Consider the following 22,338-nt stretch of genomic DNA (forward strand, 5'->3'; position numbering starts at 1 on the left):
CAACGTATGAGGAGACCTTGTTGATGATACAACAATGTGATTCACATGTATCTTATTTCATCTTAGAATATTTTATATGTTTTATATTCACTCAAAATTTCAAACAATTGCTATTTTTTAATTCATTTATTGAGGTTAAATTGAATTAAGAATTATCTACCTTATCAATAAAATTGAGAACTAGGTTTACAAAGTTCCATGATTCATATACAAAAATTCTATTTTTAAGGTGGCGTGTAGAGTACATTTAATAAAATATTTACATGACATAATCTGATTCAGAAGATAAATTTTAAAATTTAACTCTTGTAAATTAAATTTTACTATTTAAATGATGTGAATTATGTACACTATATATCAGTTTGAAAATAAAAATATAACATATTTACTTCTTTAGTTGAAAAAAATAAAGAGAAAAGAAAAAAATAGTCATATGGACGGCTACAACAGTCACTAGGTGTCATCCAAAAAGTTGCAACATAGAATATATTTGGCTACCACTTCCCACATTTTCTCATGAGATTCGCAATACATTATTATATTTACAATTATTAATTAATTTAATGCACTCATCACTTATTACTATTGAGATTTAAATAAAAAAAGTATTTTATTTATTGTATTTCTTTTTTACAAAAGTTTAAATAAATAATTTACTGAACAGAAAGATATTATTATTATTTTAAAAATAATATTATATATTTGTCGTGTAATTATTTCGAAACAGAATGAAATTATTATTAAAATTTAAATTTTTTTTTATAAAAATCTTATATTTATTTTTTAAAATAATTACATTATATCTACAGACTGACCACTGAAATTACATTTATCTTAATTTAAAAAAAATTAATACTAACATTATTGGATTTGCAAAATACTTGTTTTACTTTGACCAAAGAGCCCCGATTCCCAGCGCCAAGTCAGCAAACCAGATAAAAAGCAGCCTTCGAGAAAGGGAAACAACATAGAGAAAGCGAGAAGAACAAGGGACAGGAATTGAACATAGAATGGATAGGGTGTTTTCAGTGGAGGAAATTTCCGACCAATTCTGGTCGGCGCATCTCAGGCCGCCACACTCGCAGTCCCGGCCACCATCTGCTGGAAGTCTACCATTGGAAGAATCTTCAAGAATGAACAGGAGCGAGTCCGAGTGGGCCTTTCAACGTTTTCTCCAGCTCGAGGCCTCCTCCAACGCTGAGACCCAGACCGAGACCGAATCTGCCGTCCACCCGAACAAAGAAGTTGTCGTCGAGATCGGGGACGACGAGGACAACACCAAGAATGCTAATAATATTAGTAATCATAATAATATTATTCGGAACAAGTCTGCCACCAGTACCGCTTCCACGTCGTCTTTCGGCGAGAGCTGCACAGCGCCCTTTAATGCACCTCCTCCCAATATCCCCATCGATTCCGACGAGTACCAGGATTTCCTTAAAAGCAAGCTTAATCTTGCTTGTGCTGCTGTGGCTTTAACTCGGGTAAATTTATTTTTCTCATGTGATTTTATGACTATTGTTATTTATTTATTTCATCCAGTTTTCGGGTTTTCCTTAATTCGTTGCCGAGGAAAATTAAAGTTTGTTCTTTTCGATGAAATTAAAAAAAATAAAAGTTTGGATCTGGTGTTTAGTTGATTTTTTTTTGTACTTATATTAGGTATTCTCTCTGTTGTGTTTGGATACTGAGAAACCTGGAGAAAAGAAAAGGAAGCTAATATATGAATTTCGGTGGATTTCGATCTTTAAATTATGCGCGAATTAAAAGGAAAACGGAAAGTTTCGTACCCAAACTAAAAAGTTAAAAACGCACGTGGATAACCTTGCAAATTGTCATCTCATAGTTTGGAGAACGAATAAGACATTAATGTTCAGTGTTCACGGCTTTGGTTGTGGAACTTGTGGGGGCATATGTAGGCATTGAAAAAGACAACTTTTCTGCTATTAATGTTCTTTGGTAGCAAAAGAAGGGCCTGTCGGTTAGATCCCAAAAAATATACTTGGGATGTAAAGCCTTAACTTGTTAGAAACTCTTTAAATTTTAAAAGGGAATTCCTTTTTTTATTAGGGGTTTGTATTCATGCACAGTTTGCGTTTCGGTGCTGTAAAAGCCAAAGAATAGGAAAGAAACGGAGTGAGTAGGAAAGAAACGGAGTGAGCTCTTTCATACGGTCATTCCTTTTATGAGAGAAACAGAAAGTCAGCTTCCAGTTTAGCCACATTGCTGCATTAGCTTGAGCTTACCGGGGCTTTTGTTTTCTTGGAACCTGAAAATGAGAAATATGAATTGTAAAGCGTCGGGTTTTCTTCTTTTGTTGTACTTTTGGAAAGAAATCCAAATGGTGCATAATGGTTAACGGATGTTCCTTTTTCTCTTTGTATCCATCTTTTAGTAGATTTTTTTTTACAAACTTTTCAAATTAAAGAAAGACAACAAATGTTGAGAAAAAAAAAAAAAAAAAAAAAAACTACTTTTAGCAGTGCCTTTGTCTGCATCTTAAAATATTAGGGAAAGAAACTTTGTCATCGACGAGAATGTCCTTGGAAGCAAATGAAGGGCTACAGCCTACATATGGCTCAGTTATACTTGTACAGGGAAGAAACTTTGCCTGGAACAACAGAATAAAGACAAGGAGTCACAAAAGTGCAAAGTGATTAATCTTGAAATCACTTGACCTCTTCCCCCTCCCCTTTCAATTGTCAAAATCTTAGGTTGAATTGCAGCTTGATTGAAAAATGAAGAATGGCGCTTCTTGAGAGAATGAGCTACAACCCAGCTCTGGCAGGGGTTAAATTATTTTGAAATCTGTGATGCCGAAAAAATTTTACTGATCAAGAGACTCCTCTTTTTGGCCATTAACTTTTGCAAAAGCTTAAATAAAATTATGCACAAAACCAGAACACCCCCACAGCCTTACCTAGGCATCAACTTGATGATGACCCTTCTTGTGGAGCATGTTAATGACACAAGCTGCCGTGACCTTGGCCTCATTGATTTTACAGACTTCTTCTTCACAACTATAATATAATCAATACATTCCAGAATTGATTGTAGACATCTTGGCTTCATCCAAAACCCTAGGGGTTGGCTCAAGTGGTAAAGGCCAGCATTGGGCTTGAGGGTATACTCTCCCTAGGTCTAAGGTTCAAATTCCTTTAGTGCAAACAGTTTCTAGGGACCATCGGACCAAGGGATTTTCTCATTGAATTACCCGAGGTGCACTTGCGGGAAACTCCTTGCCGAGGGCCTGTGCATTCTTGGGATTAGTCGGAATGCTATTCTTGAACACCCGGTGCCAATAAAAAAAAAAAAAAAATCTTGGCTTCATCCAATATATAATTTGATTTTCTCTCTTACATTTATTCAATCTGAGATTTTCCTCACTTGGGCTGGACTTCACAGAATATGCAATCAACAAAGTTTGTTTACCTATAAAAAAGCATATGTAATCAAGAAAGCTAGAAAGGAACTATCCATGATGTGCTATTATTTTCTCTTTTGATTGCAATCTTCACACCATGGCTGCATGTGCAAGAAATACTTCGTTCAAGTCATAGAATTATCACCTCCTTGCCTGTACAAGATGTATCTTGAATTAGCAGGCAGCTACTTTTTGTGGTATAGTTGACCTTAAGTCCAATATGGCATTTCCAATAATTTGAAACCCTTTCTAGAAGCTATCAATAAATACGAATACTATCCTACATGAAGGGTTTATCATAGTTCCAGCTTTTCGCAATCCATTCCTAAATGTCCATGCCCTCACCAGTTGTGTTGGCTTTTAATACTTTTATTTTTACCACTTCAATTCAAGGCCACATGTTTGCCTTTTAATTTTACCTTCGGTTGTGTCATCATCTTCCTGCCTTAAGAGAGCAAGTTTTTACTGTTTTGATTTCTTTTTATCTCATTCTTTTGTCTTTTCATTTTCTGTTTAAGATTCCTTTATGATTAAGTTATTAGTTGCATACCTTTCCCCCCCAAATTTTAATGCTTAGTAAGTGAATTCAAACAAAATTCCCAATCCCGTATTTTGATTCTGCGGACTTCTCACTTACAGAACTAAAAGATGATACCATAACTGCTATAGAGAAAATAAGGTAGTAAAGATTACAAATGATATATTAGACTATTAAGAAAGTATAAATAAATCACAGCTATAAGCTATATGATGGACTTAAGTCTTCTGATTTAAACGTCCAATCAACACATTGTATATCTTTAACTTCCTATTGCATCTATCCTGGGTTTTGCTCCGTTTAACTCATCTACTTTGGAAACAATGTCCATGACTTTATTTCCTTAATCTAGAATGTAATTAGGTGTTCTTTTGTATACTTCCTGTGTACACAGACTATGCATATTTCATTTGTATGAATAAAATCTACTTATTACTCATAAAATAAAATAAAATAAAAAAAAATAAAAAAAAAAAAACCTCATCTACTTAAAAATTTATTGTGGCTCTGTTTTGGGATTAGGAATTTCCACAATTTTCTTTTCTTGTCTGTATGGCATATGATATGCAGCTTTTATGTTGGATTTCTTGAACTAGCTCTAAACCCTATTTTTTTTTTTTTTTTTTGTTTTATAAATACTTGTTAACTTACTATGGCTTATTCATGTCAACAGGGACCTCTAGTGAAACCCCAAGATTCTGCTGCTTTATCTGATAATGGATTACAGGCTTCCAATACTTCACAACTGGGATCCCAAGCGCCTTCTAAAGGTTTGTATTACTTAAATTTTATGTGTTTGTAATAGATGAATTAAATTTATAAACACTGCCAGAAAATAGCAATCAATAAAAACAGCATTAGTTTCCCTATTGCATAAATTTTAAGTCTGCCCACCAAGTTCAAGTGATCGTACCTTCAAAAATAAAGTATCAATGAAAATTTTCAATGGGCCCTACTTGATAAGGACTGTTGGCAACTAAACCCCGGTAATGTAAGCCTGAGAGCCTTGGTTGAAAAAGAAATACAAAGGTATACACCTAAAGTTAGCCTTAAACGAGTAAAGCTTTAAGGGGGGGTGGATTCCTTTGACATGGATCCTCCAGAAACCAATTAGAACAAGATTACAAAAAATGTCCTCGACATGTTTGGATTGTCGATAAGGATTGAGTGATGAATTTCATAGAGCACTCATCATCTACTTGCTCTCCACAGTCCCAATCTTTTTGGTGCATGCTATGCTAATGATAACTGATCGCTAAAGTGCCATGTTTCCAGAAGTTGTCCAGACTGAGAATGGATATGCATTAGTGAGAGATTTATTCTAAGAGTTTAGCGATAGCCATTCAATGATAATTTGAATTTTGAATTCTTTTGTTCAATTTTTAATCTAGTTATAAATTACCTTTGTTGTTGTAATACCCCATATGATAAGGATATGGGTAGGTGGTGTATGGGATCCCACATTGCTTGGGAAGGAAAACTTTGTGCTCTTTATAAGGTTCCAATGGGTCTCCAATTGTATCATTGACTAGTCCTTTTGGAGTATAGGCCATGTGGTTTGGGCCTTCCATTGGGGCGTTACAGTTGTCCTCATTACACATTTAATTTATGACCGAGGTTTACCTTTCCTTTAGCGAGAAAGACAAGTGCTTCTCTTGAGGCAAACTCTATAGACAAATAGAAAGTACATGTCAACTCTGGTATGAGCAGTGTCCATAATTGCATCCTTACTTTTGCAGCCAATGCCTTAATCGTGCATTGCCTGGTGACCAATATAATTAATTGAATTGGGGTACAAACTACTAATGGCCATGCATTGGGCATAAATGAAAAAAAAAAAAACAAAACCCACAAATATTGCACTGGATACAGTGAGATAGTTGAGCGGAGAGCCAAATAAAGCGACTTCTATTTACATTTGATTGGTGATGATAATAAGGCCAATGTTTGTTCGTTATCTTTTCTCGTAGGTTCTTTCTTATTTTCTCTTTAAGATAGTCTTCCCTGTTTCAGCATTGAACCTAGTGTTGATGATGTGTAGCACAGTAATTACTCCTGGTTTATTATCTTTTATGCGATTTTTAATTCTTGTAGTTTAAAATAACTTATAAAAAAAAAAAAAAAATTCTTGTAGTTTAAAATATTACCTATGCAGGAGCTGGGTGTGATTCATCCTGGTCACGAGAAAAGGACTCTAATGGATCACTTGGAATTCCGTCCTTACCGGTGCAAAAGAAATCTGGGGTCCCAGCTAGGCCAACAACAAGTGGATCATCGAGAGAACAGTCAGATGATGAAGAAGTTGAAGGAGAAAATGAACTAACTGAGAATATGGATCCTTCTGATGCAAAACGTGTAAGGAGGTAATGATAGTCTCTGCTGTTTTATTGACAATACTATAGGTATGGTCCTTGTAGATGTTGGAGCTTCTTGGTTATCTTCCAGAGACTTGGTTATCTATCTATTTATGTAGTTGGTGTACAGTTTGAAGTTGACAACGGAAACTCACTTTCAATGGTATCAAGAGTTTGTTCCACAAAAAGCAGATTCCAGCAATATGGGCTATGTATTCTCATGCCATATAGAAAAGCCATTCATGTGTACTGCAAAATCCTTGTAGGATTTCTTTCTACAGTTTCCATTAAAAGGACATGAGAACTTCCAAAAAAGCATGTTTAGACAGTCAATCTCAATATGGGATTTTCTTTTGTCTTCCAAATTCATGCCTGTTTGGAATTTTATATAATGCAGTGCTTAGTAAATAGTATCTACATCATATGCTATTCTTGAGTACATATTTGATGCACACAAAACTCAGACTGTGCGCAATTGTGTTCCTATTTATGTTTTCATTGAGGGATCAATTTCATGGTTGTATGGACATTTCTAATTCATTTTCTTTCCATTTATTTATATGTAATGTTTTAGGATGCTTTCCAATAGAGAGTCGGCTAGACGCTCAAGAAGAAGAAAGCAGGCTCATTTGACTGAGCTTGAGACGCAGGTTTGGCCATTTTAGTTATCAATTATTTTTGTCTTATGTTGTTGCTTTTCCTTACAAATCTTGTTTAGATCCTAACCCATCGTTCTGATAGGTTGCTCAACTAAGAGTTGAAAACTCTTCCCTTTTAAAGCGTCTTACTGAGATCACCCAGAAGTACAATGAAGCAGCTGTTGACAATAGAGTTTTAAAAGCAGATGTCGAAACATTGAGAGCAAAGGTAAGCTTTTCACTTTGATTGTTCTGTTTTTTAACTTGGGTTTCTTGCCTGATGGGCATGCATCAAGACCTACAACGCACTCTCCATGGCAAACTATGGATTAAACTAGGGATTAAGCCTGTGTGTTATAAACTATGGATTAAATCTGGATGATTAAAGGAACCTAATTCAAGAACAAACCAGATTATTGATTATTTCTATCCTTTTGATTATATTTCCAGGTTAAGATGGCAGAGGAGACTGTCAAAAGAATTACTGGACTGAACCCGTTGTTCCATGCCATGTCTGATATATCCTCAATGGGAATGCCATCAATTAATGGAAGCCCTTCTGATACATCAACGGATGCTGCTGTGCCTGTGCAAGATAACTCAAATCATCACTTTTTTCAACCTAGTATGAACAATAATATGCCCACTCATGATATGGGAGTCAACCATGGCTTGGCAGACGTTACTTCTGTTGAAAATGTGCAGCGGAATTCTACAGTAGCTGCAGCAGGAGGAAGCAAGATGGAAAGAACAGCCTCCATGCAGCGAGTGGCTAGTTTGGAGCATCTTGAGAAGCGGATCCGGGGCACAAGTCCTTGTGGAACCCAGTCCAATGGGGAGTAGTAGCAAGTAGAACAACTCAGATGTGAAGAAGCATCTTCCTTAGGATGATTTTGAGAATGATCTCACTGCAGTACTATTATTGGTTTTGCTGCATGTAAGAAAGCCTATTTTTTTTGTTGAAAGGGGAAGAAAAATGCCGTTACTTGAACCTCTATGTATTCAACTTTACTGAACATTGTGAATGATAAATTTGACACTATTCTGTCAATATGAACTCCTAACAACACTGGGGATGAATAAGATATAGCAAATTTCCGATTGATGATCTCCATGATGACTGCTTTTGATATCTTTAAGAGCTATGAATCTATTGTTTATCTTAAACAATAACCAGCACGGCTATCGCTTGTCAAAGTTGTTCCTTGTACTGGTGCTTGATGGAGCCTAAAGAGCTCAAGCAAACCCGTAAGTGACGCTAAGGTCAAGGAATGGAACTAAATGACATGTCCTAGCCCTGCGGCTGCAAGGGCTGCAATTAGCCATTAAGGTGGCACGTCGTCTTCTAGGCCCATGTAAATCAAACGAGCTTTTAGATAAATCTATGAACTCTCAGATTGGAAAAAGTAGTAACAAAAGACCCAATTGATTTTTTAATGTTTCTCTAACTCTCTCGTGGTCATGAGAAGCTCGACGCACTTATCAATTTACACAGAGAGAAGGACAAAGATACAATGAACGCAAAGACGATAGCTTCAGATGTTGGGCTTAACACTGAAATCTCAGTTGCCGCAGCTTTTATAGCAAAAGAGAAGGCCAACAATGCCACCAACATTGCCACAAAGACTCATCTCTAAGAGAGATTGATTTTGAAACCTTTAACGACTATCTAATCAGATCGGTTTTCAAGAAGAAACTGCCACTTTGTTTAGGTGGTCATGAAAGTTTTCAAAACTATCGGAACCAAACCCATAGTCTCGAACGATTGGTTGGGCCAAATAGTCCGAATCCTTCCTCGAAAGCATTTTGCCATTGAAAAAATCTACACAACCTCCTAACACCCCAACATCTCACTCTTTTTTAATTTTTTAATATTTTTTTTTGAATTTATTCTTTTTAAATTAATTTAATTATTTTATTCATTATTTATATATTAAATATTTAATAAAAAATAAAATAATAAAAATTAAAAAAAAAGTGAGGTGTTGAGGTGTTGGGTGGTTGTGTAGCAAAACCCTTTGCCTTTTTGGAGCAGAACACAATGGATATAAGGACGGAAAAAAAAAAAAGAAAAAGGGCCAACAATTGGGAAGATGGACTTGCAAAATTGGGAGCAAATGGCTATAACGCCACGCTCTCATCAGCCTCTCAACTCCCAAATAATGTAACTGCTTAGAAATAAAAGTTTTTGGATAATGTTACTTATAGTTATAGAGTATATAAATATCGTATAGTCATTTTAATAAAGATTAAAATTTATTATTAAAAAATTAAATTTTTTGTCATGTGGGTTCTATATGTACTTATTTTTTTAAAAAAAGATTACACGGCGCTTAAGAACTTCACAACTGTAAATATCATTTTTCATTTTTTTTATTTGATTTTACAAAAGTGTTGGTATTATATTTTTGTAACTCAAAACATTTTCTTTTATAAATGATATTTCAAGTGAGAGTTATTAATAAAAATAAGAGTACCATCCTTCTATAAAACATTTTTAAAAATTTAGGTGCGGTTTCAATAGTGAGTTATAATGAGATAAATTAAGATAAAAGTTGAAAATTAAAAAAATATTATTAGAATATTATTTTTTAATATTATTATTATTTTAATATTTGAAAAAAATTAAATTATTTATTATATTTATGTAAAAATTAAAAAAATTATAACAATGAGATGAAACGATATTAGGTGAAATGATTTTTATATCCAAACAGGGCCGAAGGGTTGTATGACAAATAAATAGAAAAAATTGGCGGTAAGATTAAAAAAAAAAAGTAAATAAAACTAGTAGATTTTGAAATATATAAACCCTTCAAAAAAAAAAAAAAATTATTATCATTGATGAAGGTGAATTGGTCCGTAGATTTTAGCGCATCAAAACAGAATTCGACTCCATTCCTGACGCAACTCTGCTGCATTTGTTGGATGTTTCTATATGCATTGGTGTGGACGAGGTATTCGCTCTCTTAGTTCGTGTTCAACAAAAAACATCCACACCAACTGGGATCCAACTGCATCGCTCCAACTCAATCACGCGGCTCTTGTTTTGCTCGAGAAATGCAGCACAAGGGAGCATTTCAAGCAGATATTGGGGCAGATTATGAGGAGCAATCTCGTTGGTCAAACGTTTCCCATGAGCAGGCTTCTCTTTTTCTCAGCAATCTCACGTCCCGAAAACCTGGACATGGCTCTCCGGCTTTTCGATCATTATACTCCACATCCCAATCTCTACATTTACAACACCATGATCTCCGCCTTATCATCTTTCTCTATCAGTCAATCATTTGCTCTCTACTGTTCAATGCTCTCGTCTGGTATTTACCCAGATAAGCACACTCTCCTTTACCTTCTCCAAGCGTCCCAACGTATATCGGAAGCCAAACAGATCCACTGCCATGCCGTTGTTACAGGCTTGTTGTCGTATGGTTATCTGCAAAACTCCCTGGTGAAAATATATTTGGAGAATGGACTCTTGGGGCTTGCACATCAGGTGTTCCGCCATATGCCTGTACTAGATGTTGTATCATTTAACATTTTGATTGTTGGTTATGCGAAGAGGGGATACAGTTTTGACGCTTTGGATCTGTTCTTTGAAATGGTCGGTTCAGGGCTTGAACCTGATGAGTTTACGATAGTGGGTCTTCTTGTGTCTTGTGGGCAGTTAGGAAATGCAAAACTAGGGAAGTCTGTTCATTCATGGATTGAGAAGAGGAAGTACATTCGTTCTTCGAATTTGATCTTGGGTAATGCTCTTCTTGATATGTATGCCAAATGCAAGAAATTGGAGTTTGCTCAAAGAGTTTTTGATGCATTAGTGGAGAAGGACATCATTTCATGGAACACCATGATTGCAGGATATGCCAAGGTTGGGCAATTGGACCTTGCCCGCAGTTCTTTCAATCAAATGCCCAAGAGGAATCTTTTCTCTTGGAATTCTTTAATGTCTGGCTACTCCCAGAAGGGTGATTATATGATGGTAATGAATTTATTTAATAGCATGGTTGGGGATAATGTTAGGCCTGATAATGTTACTATGGCAATCTTGGTCCATGCTGCAGCAGAAATTGGAGGACTGGATCAAGGGAAATCGATACATAGCTGGGTGGTTAGGATGCAGATAAAAGTAGATGCATTTTTGGGTTCATCATTAGTAGACATGTACTGCAAGTGTGGAAGCATTGGAAGAGCTTTTATGGTTTTCAGGGGGCTAACTGAAAAAGATGTTAATGTATGGACGACTATGATTACTGGATTTGCATTCCATGGTTATGGGAGCAAAGCTCTTGAACTGTTCTCCGAGATGCAGGGGGATGTACTGCCAAATGAGGTGACATTTGTTGCTGTTCTTACTGCTTGTAGTCACAGTGGACTTGTGGATGAAGGGCTCAAAATATTCAATAGCATGAAAAGAAATTATGGTATTCAACCAGGACTCGAGCACTATGGGTGTTTGGTGGATCTTTTTGCAAGAGCAGGGCGGCTGGCTGAAGCTAAAATTGTGATTGACAAGATGCCAATGGAACCAAGTCAATCCATATGGGGATCAGTTGTGGGTGCTTGTAGAGCTCATGGAAACATGGAACTAGCAGAGATAGCTTTGAGAGAGTTGCTAAAGTCAGAACCTAACGAATCAGGCGGATATATTTTATTATCAAACATATATGCTACTTGGGGAAGATGGAGCTGTTCAGACAAGATAAGGGAACTCATGGAAAGCAGGGGAGTAAAGAAGACAGCTGGTTGCAGCAGTGTAGTTGTTGATGGAGTTTTTCATGATTTTGTAGCAGTGGATAAGCAGCATCCGAGATGGGAGGATATTCAGTCCATATTGAATTGTCTAAAAAGTGAAATGAAGTCCACTGCTGATTTTTCATTCAACTTTTTGCACACGCTGCTAGACCCATGTTGATTTCTGTTTATGTTTGAAGCTTCCTCTTTGACAATGGTGATGCATAGATTTCTAATTTGCTGGTCACGTGAAATTAAAATTCTCGGAAGATATCCTTTGGTAGATTTTCTCCCTCGGAACTACATCTTCAGGAAATTACCTGGTGGATTCTTGTTTAATGAGCAATTTCCCAAGCATAACGAGGCTACTGTTAAATCCTATCATCACGAGCTAGGCTGAGAATATAAGGAGCTCAGAAGTCAGAACTAAGGACTGCTTCAAGCTGTCAAGAATTCCATGGCACATAGAAGTGCTGTCTCTGCTGACTGCCAGGAGCAGGTATCATCCCCATATGATATTACAGGGATGCATTCTTTTTCTAAACAGGCTAGCTCCTAGTCCAGTTCCCACCCAACGCTTCTTCCCGCAGCATTTCTACTTTGACCGGCATTTCCTCCGTTTCTGTAGACCCTCTTGATTTAAAGGTATTTGCGGCCTTAGCAAAACGAAGATCTAATCACTAAGCTAACAAAGGATGCTAAATTGCGTGGATGAACAGCTATTGTACTTTGATTTGTTTTCCATATAGAATCTATATTCCAGAAATGAAAGTATCCTGAAATGATTTGGCACTTTAGAATGTTAGGAAAAGGTATAGAGCAAGTTCACACTAGGGGTGTACAAGAAACCAGCGAACCGACCTCCACCGACCCAGAAGCCGGAACCGGCGAAGAACCGGTCGGCTAGCGGTAGAAATAAATAGAAACCGATCACGGTCGGTTCGGTCCCGGTTCGCCCACACAGAAAACCGGTAAACCGACCGACCGTATATAGATTTTCTGTAAATATATATCTTATATAAAAACGACGCCGTTTCATAAATGAGTAACAAAAAAAATAAGTGGGATGATTCCGTTTGGTTGGGAACGGGTTAGGGTTATTACCCTTCCCGTTCCTAGTTCCCCCCTTCCCTCTCCCTATTTTCTTCTGCCGCCCCTCCGATTCTCTCTCTCTCTCTCTCTCTCTCTCTCTCTCTCTCTCTCTCTCTCTCTCTCTCTCTCCGAGTCTCTCACTCCGTGACGGTCTTCGTTGAACGGCGCCACAGAGCTGAATCGGTGAATCGCCGCAGTATAATAGTATTCTTCACTCCGTGACTCTCTCGCAAGCCGGTCTCTGTGAGTATTCTTCATTTCTTCTTACTTCTTAGTGTATAGTGTATACTATATATTATAATTTATATAATCTGTTATATATATAATTATAAATTTTAATCTGTTATATATATTACATATATAATCTATTATATGCTTAGCATAAATCGTATAATGTAATAATGTGTATATATATTGAATCTGTTATAATGCGTATAATGTGTATATATATAATGTACATAAATATAATCTGTTTTATATATATATATACTTTGTTATATATTAACTTATATAATCTGTTGTGTAATGTGTATATATATAATTATTAATTTGTTAATATATAATATGTTAGGGCTTGTTAATTATTTATATAAATTAAGAGAAGATGAGTGAACAACTTAGATTAGAGTCTTAGACTTGTGATGTTTGTCATGTTGCAAACTAGCTGCTGGGATATTTTGTGTTATGTTTGCCAATTTTCAAATTTGTGATGTTGTATAACATTTATATTTTGTTTTATAATTTAGATGGATTCTTCTTCGTCTCCTATTGATGTTGATACAAATGAAACTCAACCAACCATTAATTTGGAAGAAGATGTGAGAGAGACCAATGTTTCAAAACCCTCTAGTGCCCCTACTAGTAGTACTTGTCCATTATCTAAGAAACGGAAAGGGACGGACAAGTCGATTGTATGGGATCATTTTACGAAGGTGGATGGTTGTCCTGTAGATGATCCAAAAGCTAAATGTAATTATTGTGACAAGATGTATGCTTGCCACTCAAAGAGGAACGGAACTTCAACGATGCAAAATCATTTACCTTTATGTCGTAAAAATCTTCATAAACGTGAACCTTTGGATAGGTATTAAAAAACATTGACAGGTGAGGCATCACCTGAGGAGGGGGTTGGAAAGAATGATGGTAGTACATTAAGGACTCTTATAACCCACAAATTTAGTGAAGAGATTGCCAGGTTGGCTATTGCAAAAATGATAATTGTTGATGAAATGCCATTTAGGGTTGTTGAAGGACAGGGATTTAGAAAATTTGCTTGGTCTCTTGAATCCCGGTTTAAAGTTCTATGTCGTGTCATAGTTACAAGAGATTGTATGAAGTTGTATGAAGTAGAAAAGGGAAAACTTAAAAAAGTGTTTAGAGATGGTGGCATGGATAATGTGGAGAGCTTTGTAGTAGAATCGGGTAATGTTTTCAAATTTTCATTGTAATTTAATTTTGCATATTTTTCGTCATATGAATTCACTAACATTTGATATTTTATTCTTATAGAGCTGACCGCACAATCGAATGTGACAAGTATTGATGATTGAAGATTGAAAGCTTGAAGCAATAATGAGTGAACTTGAAGATCGATATTCTTAATTTTTTGCATTGTTGCTATGTTTAAGTCTTTAAGACAATTTGTTTTCATTTATTTATGTTATTTTTTTACTTGCATTTTTGCTATGCTTAAAACAACTTGGCTTGTTTTTCAAATTTGTAATATGTAATATTAAATATCTAGTGAAGTTGTTTTTATTTATTTTTAATTATGTAGTAAGTAATATAGTAATTAGTTAGTTAATATGATGAATGCTTTGGTTATTTATTATTTTTATTTATTTATAATATGAATTATGATGAATGATGAATTTACAAGATCTTAGATGATGAATTGAATTATTAGTTAAAAACAAAAAATTAAAAAGATGTTGGATGATGAATTCAGGAAAAATATATCTATATATAAAAAAAAAAAAGCCCAAACATATTGGATAAAAGGTCTAAAACTGGGCCCAAAACCCACGGCCCAAACAGGCGAACCGACCGGAACTGGCCGGCAAAGGAACCGGTCGGTTTTCTCCCCCAGCACAGTCGGTTTTCACCCCTAGTTCACACCTTGCAATAGAGCACAATGATACTAAGGAGGATAAAAATTAGATTTGGCAGCATAACTATACAACATCAATGCCAAGAAACGTAAAGGCATCAACAACAATAAACTCTAGTATTCTGTATACTGCAAAATGTCCTCAAAGTTGCATTCAGAGGCTCGTTGTTGTCGAATAGCTTTCAGAGAAAATGAGCATTTTTTTTTTCCTTTATTTTCCTTTTTCTTTTGAGGGTATGCAAGTCTCTAGTCAAGAAGATGAGCATCTTGCCAGTGTACGTTGGGGGCTTACAACTCCAACAGAACATATTTTCTTTAGAGTTGGTAGCTTATGGTCATATGTGAACTGTACTAGAAAACCAATACACGAATTTTCAAATACAACTTACACCCTAATTTATCGGATGATCTAGGTCCAAAAATATCGTCTAGCCTATTAGAGATCTAAGTCATCTAATTAATTCTGCTCCATATTGACTGTCCATCTCTCCAAAAGCTCTGAACATTTATCATTCGAGCTTCTTATATCATCTATTACCAGGGTCCTCTTCCCCCATGACTGCAAGTTTCACTGTTTCTCCAATTCGCATAAACTGAGAGAAAATTTTAGAAGTTGTCGCAAACCAACACATCCCCAAAAGTTTCACTGCCAAATGCCAATTGTCGAGAATCATATGTTGCTAGTGAAAGTGACCGAAATAGTTACGTTGTCCCAGAGCTTGCTGTAAACCCACCACCATCCCTTAAACCTTGAAGGCACAAATGCAGTGTTCTTTGCACACCATCTGCTACTAATCTCAATCTTCCTTGACTCACATCTGCTGGCGAAGATCCATTAACCTCCACAGCTCGAGCAACCCTCTGTTTACATTTCTCCCAGTCATCAACACGAAACCAACAAGCTTGACCCCCATGGCTTCCTTCCACATCAAGGAAAGATACGCTAGGGTTTTCCCCAAATAAATATCTGAGCCTCACAGAAACAGAGTAGGGCAACCAATCGGCACCTCCAGCAGCATATTTATGTGGGTATGTGTGTGGGATCTAGAACAACAGTTAGTGCAAAATCAACAGAGTTATGGGGCCAATCATAATGGATATTGCTTTTGGCCTCAAATGAATTCTCGGAGCTATTCTCTTTATTCAACCCAGTATGATTTTCAAGACATAATTCAATACGTGGTTTCTGTGCAGGAGCTATGTCTCCACCCTGTGCCTAATGTCTCCACCCTGTGCCAGGGCTAATCCTTTATTCCATGCTATTAGTTTCAAGAATTCTCTAAGAATAGATCAGATGGGTAAGGTGAGAAGAGTAATGAATGAAGCAACACGTGAAGCATCATAGGGCTCTGATGCAACGCGGGGACTGAAGTAATCGCATATCTCACTTATTTCAAAATGAGCTAGTTCCTCTTGGGCCATTGAGTTTTGCTGCTGCTGCTACTGTTGATGGAAGCGTTTCACACTAAGGACTTGAAGAAGAAGTTGAACTCTGTGGACATTTACAGCAAATACATAGCCGCTGCGGAAAGACATGAAATCAGATCCAGCAACCCTGCAACTTGAGAACTAATTAAAGGCAAGGAAATAGTGAATATCCTCAAGGTAATCTATATTGAAGCAGCACTGGGATGCTTCTTCTATACAATGTAAGAAACAAACTCATGAGAACACAAGCATTTAAAAACTTTAGGCAATCTATAAGCATAATACCTCAAATTGCCAACAGTTAAAGTTAAGTGTGGATGGCAAGGTCCAAGCAATGAATTCAAAAAGAGCTAAAAGGGTGAGATGAACTACAATTATGCATTAGAGGGCCATAAAAAATTATATATGCTTTAAGTTGAGAATTCAAAAAATCTGAGTGGATCAAGTACCTCAATACTGATGGGTGAGTAGCATAAATCAAAATCGATCCAAAAGTTTTATATCCATACTCAGGAAAATGAACAGATATATAGAACTCAATGGCATTTGTGAGGAGAAAGCAAGAACCAGATGATCCAAAGTCTTATTACATGTCCAAGACAGCCCACATCCAGATCAACAAACACATTATCCACGTCTCAAAACTTCAGGAACCTCATCCCTGAAGATTTAACATTCATCCATTTGCTTTTCATATTCCAATTCTGGTACAACCATTATTGTTCTGAGATAAAATCCCACTATGAGATTTCCACTAGTTTCTACATGCACATCTTTGATTTGATTTGGATTTATCATTGATCATAATCTAAATAAATTAAGTATTATGAAAGTTATAGAGCATACCACCAAAGATTGTGTGCACTATTCTATGAATAACATGAGAGACAACCAAAATCTTGAAAAAAAAGGAAGTTTCAAAGATGTGAACAATAGAAACAGTCTACCAGAAGACTCATTTGAACTCTTACCCTACAAAGAAGCGCAAGGCGGGCTACTCCAGATTCAAAAGTGCACCTTCGTTGTCTTTCAAAATTGATCCTAGGATCTCTTTCAAAAGATGAGGCAGCTGGGCAAAAAGCCATAGCACTCCAAGGTACTTGAGAATACCTCTTACAACCTTCTTAAGGGCAACAAGAGGAACCCAGCCACCTCCATAACCGCCATCATCCCCAAGACCAATAATAGTAGTATTTAGTTCTCCTCTCACATGTGCTGGGGCACTTGTGCCTGGGGATCTATGAAAAGCCACTCCAGAGCCCACAACAACTAAACTTGAAGATCCTGAAAGAGCATTTCCCACATGGTTCAAACCAGCTATTTGATTTTCTTGGCCTCGCAGTTGCTGCTAAACTAAGGAGGTTAACTCTGTTTCCATTGGCAGCAGACAATTGAAAACCTGAACTTGGGTTTTGAATTTTTGGATTTTCAAGTCCACCCACCAGCTGTTGGCCAATGGTGAAATTAAGATCTAATCCATTTAGATCTTGAGCAACATGCTCCATGATAAAAAGATGAAACTGTGGACATGGTAATGACCCTCCAATTGAAGAGCCTCCCTTTGGTGGAGTCGCTGGCTGCAACCATACCTAATCTCTTGCAAAGCAGCACGTGTCAACTGTAAAGTTTTTGCGATATATGATTTGTATCCAGTATGGACTACGCAACACAACAGAGACATCAATGGGCAACAATGAGCTTTGGACAATGCCAGGGCCACCACGACCAGCGGCAGCTAACATTGCAGCTCCATGAAGGCCCTGATTGGCAAGGTTGCTTGTAACAGAAGATGCAGCTGGGTTCCCTACAAGAACAAAACCAGCCTGACTGACATTCATGGCTGAATTGCCAGGCAAGAGACCCAGAGATGATGTCAAGTACCTTGCCTGTTTTGGGATAGAAGACATAGCTGCTATGACCCCAGGGACCCCTGGAACAGGACCCGCACGTGCAGGTCGAGTTGCAGCTGCAACAGCATGCAAGGGCCCTGCAGTCAGACGAATACAATCCAGAAGGGATGCAACTTCAGCCCCATTTATAAAATCTTCAAGCAACTGTACAGACAGAAGAGACTCAATGTATAAATGCATGTTAAAATTAATTTTTAGGGGGAGGGGGTGGAACGGGAAGCGCCAACAGCTAGATTCTAAAGTAATTTTTTTTTTTCCAGTCACAATCATAAAAATTAGAAAATTAGGATTTTTTTCCCTTTTTATGCTTGAGCTTCTGTTAAACATTTTGACATTAATCTAAGCTGTCTGAAATTATCTTCCCTCAGTTATTTAAAAGCTTTCAATGGTAGGATACCACAACCATAATCAATATTACATTTACAGTTCTACGCAAAACCACTGGTAGATACAATTAAAAATATCTGAAATTCCACGAGAAAATGTTTGTATATTTGTTGATCAAGACATTTTACAGAATAGTAACGCTCGCCCTAAGTTAAGCGACAACTTTTTGATTTGTAATATTTGAAGGGAAGTGTAGAAAAAAATATCATAAAGAAAGCACCAACATATGATACAACAGAGAACAGACTAGGCCAGATATAGGACATGAAAGATAGTGTAATGCCAGCATATAAGAGGCAAAAATTCAACTAAAGATCCTAATTAAATTCCCCAAAGATGAGGCAATGGAAATTTAAAAAGGTTTATAAAGACCCCAAGCCCCACCCTCGCCCCCTCCAAAAAAAAAAGAAAAAAAAAGTGGTTGTACAGGAACAAAACAACATCATTGAATAAAGTTGAATAAACCTTTGTGTGCGGCCAAAGTTGGTCAAGAGAGACATGCATTGTGCAACCCTCTTTACTTGATTCCCACTCAACAACAAAGCGGGCTAAGACCCCTGAACCAAAACTAAACCACAAGCTCATTAATCCAACGGCCTCAATTCTAAATGCCCGTCTCATCTGCTCTGATAACTTATCAGCGGTCCCAGGAACACCTCTGATTCCAGTTGGTGCTTTAACATTAGAATTTGTACAACACTCTTCTAGCTTCTCATCTGCTCGTACTCCAAGCAGCTTCTGCATGCCAAGGGCAAACAGTCTTGCATTGGAGAGCCTTTGGATATCAGCCACTAGTTTCTTTATACTATTAGCCTTAACAGATCGATAACTCAGAACAACACCATCTGGATCATATCGAATATGAGAATCTATATCAGATGTATTGGCTATGCGAATGCCAGAACCCCATGGTGTACTACTGCTTCCTTTTTGAAGGTCCCATAAATCCATGAAGTGCTGATCATTAATTTTCACATCCCAATACATGCTTCCTAGTCTGCCAAGCCGCAAGCATATGTGTTGTCACAAATCTCCTCTAGCAAATGGAAGCCGGAACCATATACTTGAGGATGCATTTCTTAACCCTACTTCAACATATGGGATATGTAATGCCTCCATCTGGCTAGTTAATCTGGTGTGCTTGATGCAGAGTGAACAGTGTCTAAGCAGATAAAGAAGAGCTGAAATATAAATGCCGGAAGGTGCATTAACTTTATTTGCTTCAACTATAAGCTTCCCATAACTATATCTTTCAGTTTTAGTCACCATCTTTGTTGATATGGGTGCTTGTGCTGAAGGCTATAGAGCAGAAACAGATTCTGTGATTTTCCTTTTCTTACAAAATCCTGAAGCTGCCTCTAGACCTTAAAGCGATGGGATCAAACTCAAAATATTTGAATCTGTACAGTCTCAGGGATTTCTATCATGCTTGGGAACAAGATCTTGACTAGGACTTTGAATTGCAGATTCTGGTGGATGGGCTGAAAAGAGTCCAATTTCAAGTAAAATATTGATATCTAAAAAACAGAATTGAACTCAAAATGAAAGAAGGCATATATCCCATTTCATATGGAGAAAGAATCTTACATACGGGAGTAGTGGTACATGAGCTCGATCCAGCAACTCTGTGAAATCCAGCAAAAGGCCTGGAAGGGGAACTTTGAAGTCCATTAGTTTTTACACCTGGTACAGTGATTTGAGGGGAAGTGGTTTGCGGATGAGATAACAATAAAGCTGAACAGCTCCCATATGTATCCTTTGAATTATCACTTATCAATCTGGGTTGATCATCATCCATTGTGGTACATGAACCAACCTCAATCAAATGTCCAGATCTAAGAGATGCCAAATCCTGCTCAGATTTAGAGGCTGATAGTTTTTCCATAGTTGTGCTCCTTCTTGTACCAGAAGAGAGCGAACCGACTGATTTGGATAGTTAAGGACCCTTCAAATTGCTCGAGGAATGCAAAGAACCAATATAATGGGTGTCCATACTAGAAACTTTTGCAACGTTATTTATCTGTGATATCTGCATACCTGTGTCCCACTTAGGAGAGGGGGTTGCAGCCTTCATGGCATAAAGATTCATTGGAGGAGATCCAAAATAAGAAGCAGGGGATGTACTATATGAAGAGATATTTTTAACAGAGAATATAATTGTGGATGGCCCTTTCTCATGTCCAAAAACTTCATCAACAACAGATGAAAAACAACGAGGACATCCTGATAACTGCATTGAACTCTCAAGGCCAATTTCCGGAAGAATCCCTTGTTCAGAACCACCGTTAGAACCTGCAGCACTAGGCATAAAGGAAAGCAACTTTCCCCAGTTAAGTAGGCTCATATTCATTTCATCCTCAAGAATCTGCATTTGGCCAATGTCTATTTTTTTACATGCATCACATGGTTTAGGTTGTTAGAAGAATGGGCTTTTCCAGATGGATCTGACTGAGTCTCTAACAATTTGAACAGGGGTTTAAACTCCTTATCAAGTAGCATCAGCAGAAAATATGAGCTCCCACAGTCTGGAAACCCCATCAGCAACATTGATGAACCATGGGTACTTTAACTGCAGCAAAACCATGATCATACACCTGCAAAAACCAAAAGTTGCTGCCTTGAGGACACTAACTGAAGCCACGCGTTTGAATACCAATCGCTAGTCTAAAATCAAACGATATTAATTTTTCTTCTCCAAAAGGAAAGTAATGAGAACAACTATTTACCTCAAGGCCTAAAAACCAAGGTTTTAAAAACCGTTCCGTTCCGGCCGGAATGGCCGGAATTTTTCGTGCCGGAACAGTGACCGGAACCGGATAGGTGTCTATTCCGTTCCGGGTCAAATTCCGGCCGTTCCGGTCAATTCCGGCTGGAATTCCGGTATTCCGGCCGGAATAGTAATTCCGGTCCAAAAAAAAAAAAAAACTCTCTTGTAAATAAGTTGAAAAATAATGAATAAAATTGTACTTTTAGAATTCAAATACCTCTTTCCGTGCACTAGAAATATTGTTACTTTTAATAATCTGTCTATTCTTAAATTTTTTTCCTTTATTTTTGTGTCTTAACTCAAGTTTATGATTTTTTTCAATATATATTCATTTTATAAATCTTTAATTCTTCTATATATATACACATATACATATCACACACTTATATATATATATATATGTATTTATTTGATTAATTGTTAGTTTATATATACATATAAATATTTATATATAATATATAATTAATCCCGAAACGGTACACCGAAACGTACCGGTACCAAAATATTCCGTTCCAGTGTCTCGACCGGAATGGTCTCCGGAACGGATTTTAAAACTTTGCTAAAAACCTGCCAATAGAGGCAAATAAATGCAGGATGCTTTTGCTTCTTAAGCTCATAAAAACCTCGCCTGCAGTCATGCTTCCTTGATTCAAAGTTTCTTCACAATCTAACAATACTGAAGGTTCAAGAATATTCTGGAATGACTGAAGGAGAAAGCAACCATTCGTGCATGTCAGAAATCTTAGATATTCTGCAGAAAGTTTAAAGATTTTCCTAGAACACAACTTGGCAGAATAGATAAGGGCCCATTTCGTTCATCTTTGTTTCTTCTTTTCCCTTCTCCTTTTATGAAACATATAAGCTTTTTGGAAGGTATAGATCTATTCAATTTAATTTTTTAAAAAGCAACAACTCATTATTAAGAAAAAACACAAAAGGTGCAGCCCAAGTACACAGGA

The 22,338-nt window shown here is 36.9% G+C and overlaps 4 protein-coding genes across 5 annotated transcripts; 2 read left to right on the forward strand and 2 right to left on the reverse strand.

Annotated features, from left to right (window-relative positions):
• Positions 1–954: 954 nt before the first annotated feature.
• Positions 955–8,057, forward strand: LOC122316985 (light-inducible protein CPRF2-like). 2 transcript variants are annotated; one of them, XM_043133860.1, is made up of 7 exons: positions 955–1,484; positions 4,636–4,732; positions 6,118–6,325; positions 6,447–6,578; positions 6,891–6,966; positions 7,058–7,183; positions 7,405–8,057. In XM_043133860.1, exons 1-7 carry the CDS (start codon positions 1,011–1,013, stop codon positions 7,795–7,797), a joined length of 1,506 nt encoding a protein of 501 aa, XP_042989794.1. In that variant the 5' UTR covers positions 955–1,010; the 3' UTR covers positions 7,798–8,057. The 2 variants fall into 2 exon arrangements, with proteins under 2 accessions (XP_042989794.1, XP_042989795.1); XM_043133861.1 differs by lacking the exon at positions 6,447–6,578 and having other exon boundaries at positions 956–1,484.
• Positions 8,058–9,781: 1,724 nt separating this feature from the next.
• On the forward strand, positions 9,782–12,477 carry LOC122314777 (pentatricopeptide repeat-containing protein At3g04750, mitochondrial). The gene has a single exon (XM_043130362.1). It carries the CDS (start codon positions 9,893–9,895, stop codon positions 11,864–11,866), a length of 1,974 nt encoding a protein of 657 aa, XP_042986296.1. The 5' UTR covers positions 9,782–9,892; the 3' UTR covers positions 11,867–12,477.
• A 5,220-nt stretch (positions 12,478–17,697) lies between these two features.
• LOC122315201 (mediator of RNA polymerase II transcription subunit 14-like) lies at positions 17,698–19,757 on the reverse strand. The gene is made up of 2 exons (XM_043130999.1): positions 19,078–19,757; positions 17,698–18,369 (listed from the first exon to the last, which is right to left on the reverse strand). Exons 1-2 carry the CDS (start codon positions 19,597–19,599, stop codon positions 17,905–17,907), a joined length of 987 nt encoding a protein of 328 aa, XP_042986933.1. The 5' UTR covers positions 19,600–19,757; the 3' UTR covers positions 17,698–17,904.
• A 635-nt stretch (positions 19,758–20,392) lies between these two features.
• LOC122315202 lies at positions 20,393–21,354 on the reverse strand. Its single transcript, XM_043131000.1, has 2 exons — positions 21,339–21,354; positions 20,393–21,206 (listed from the first exon to the last, which is right to left on the reverse strand). Exon 2 carries the CDS (start codon positions 20,981–20,983, stop codon positions 20,549–20,551), a length of 435 nt encoding a protein of 144 aa, XP_042986934.1. The 5' UTR covers positions 20,984–21,206; positions 21,339–21,354; the 3' UTR covers positions 20,393–20,548.
• Between the last annotated feature and the right edge of the window lie 984 nt (positions 21,355–22,338).

The sequence above is a fragment of the Carya illinoinensis genome, chromosome 7 (genome assembly GCF_018687715.1).
Source record: "Carya illinoinensis cultivar Pawnee chromosome 7, C.illinoinensisPawnee_v1, whole genome shotgun sequence".
Taxonomy (NCBI): Eukaryota; Viridiplantae; Streptophyta; class Magnoliopsida; order Fagales; family Juglandaceae; genus Carya; species Carya illinoinensis.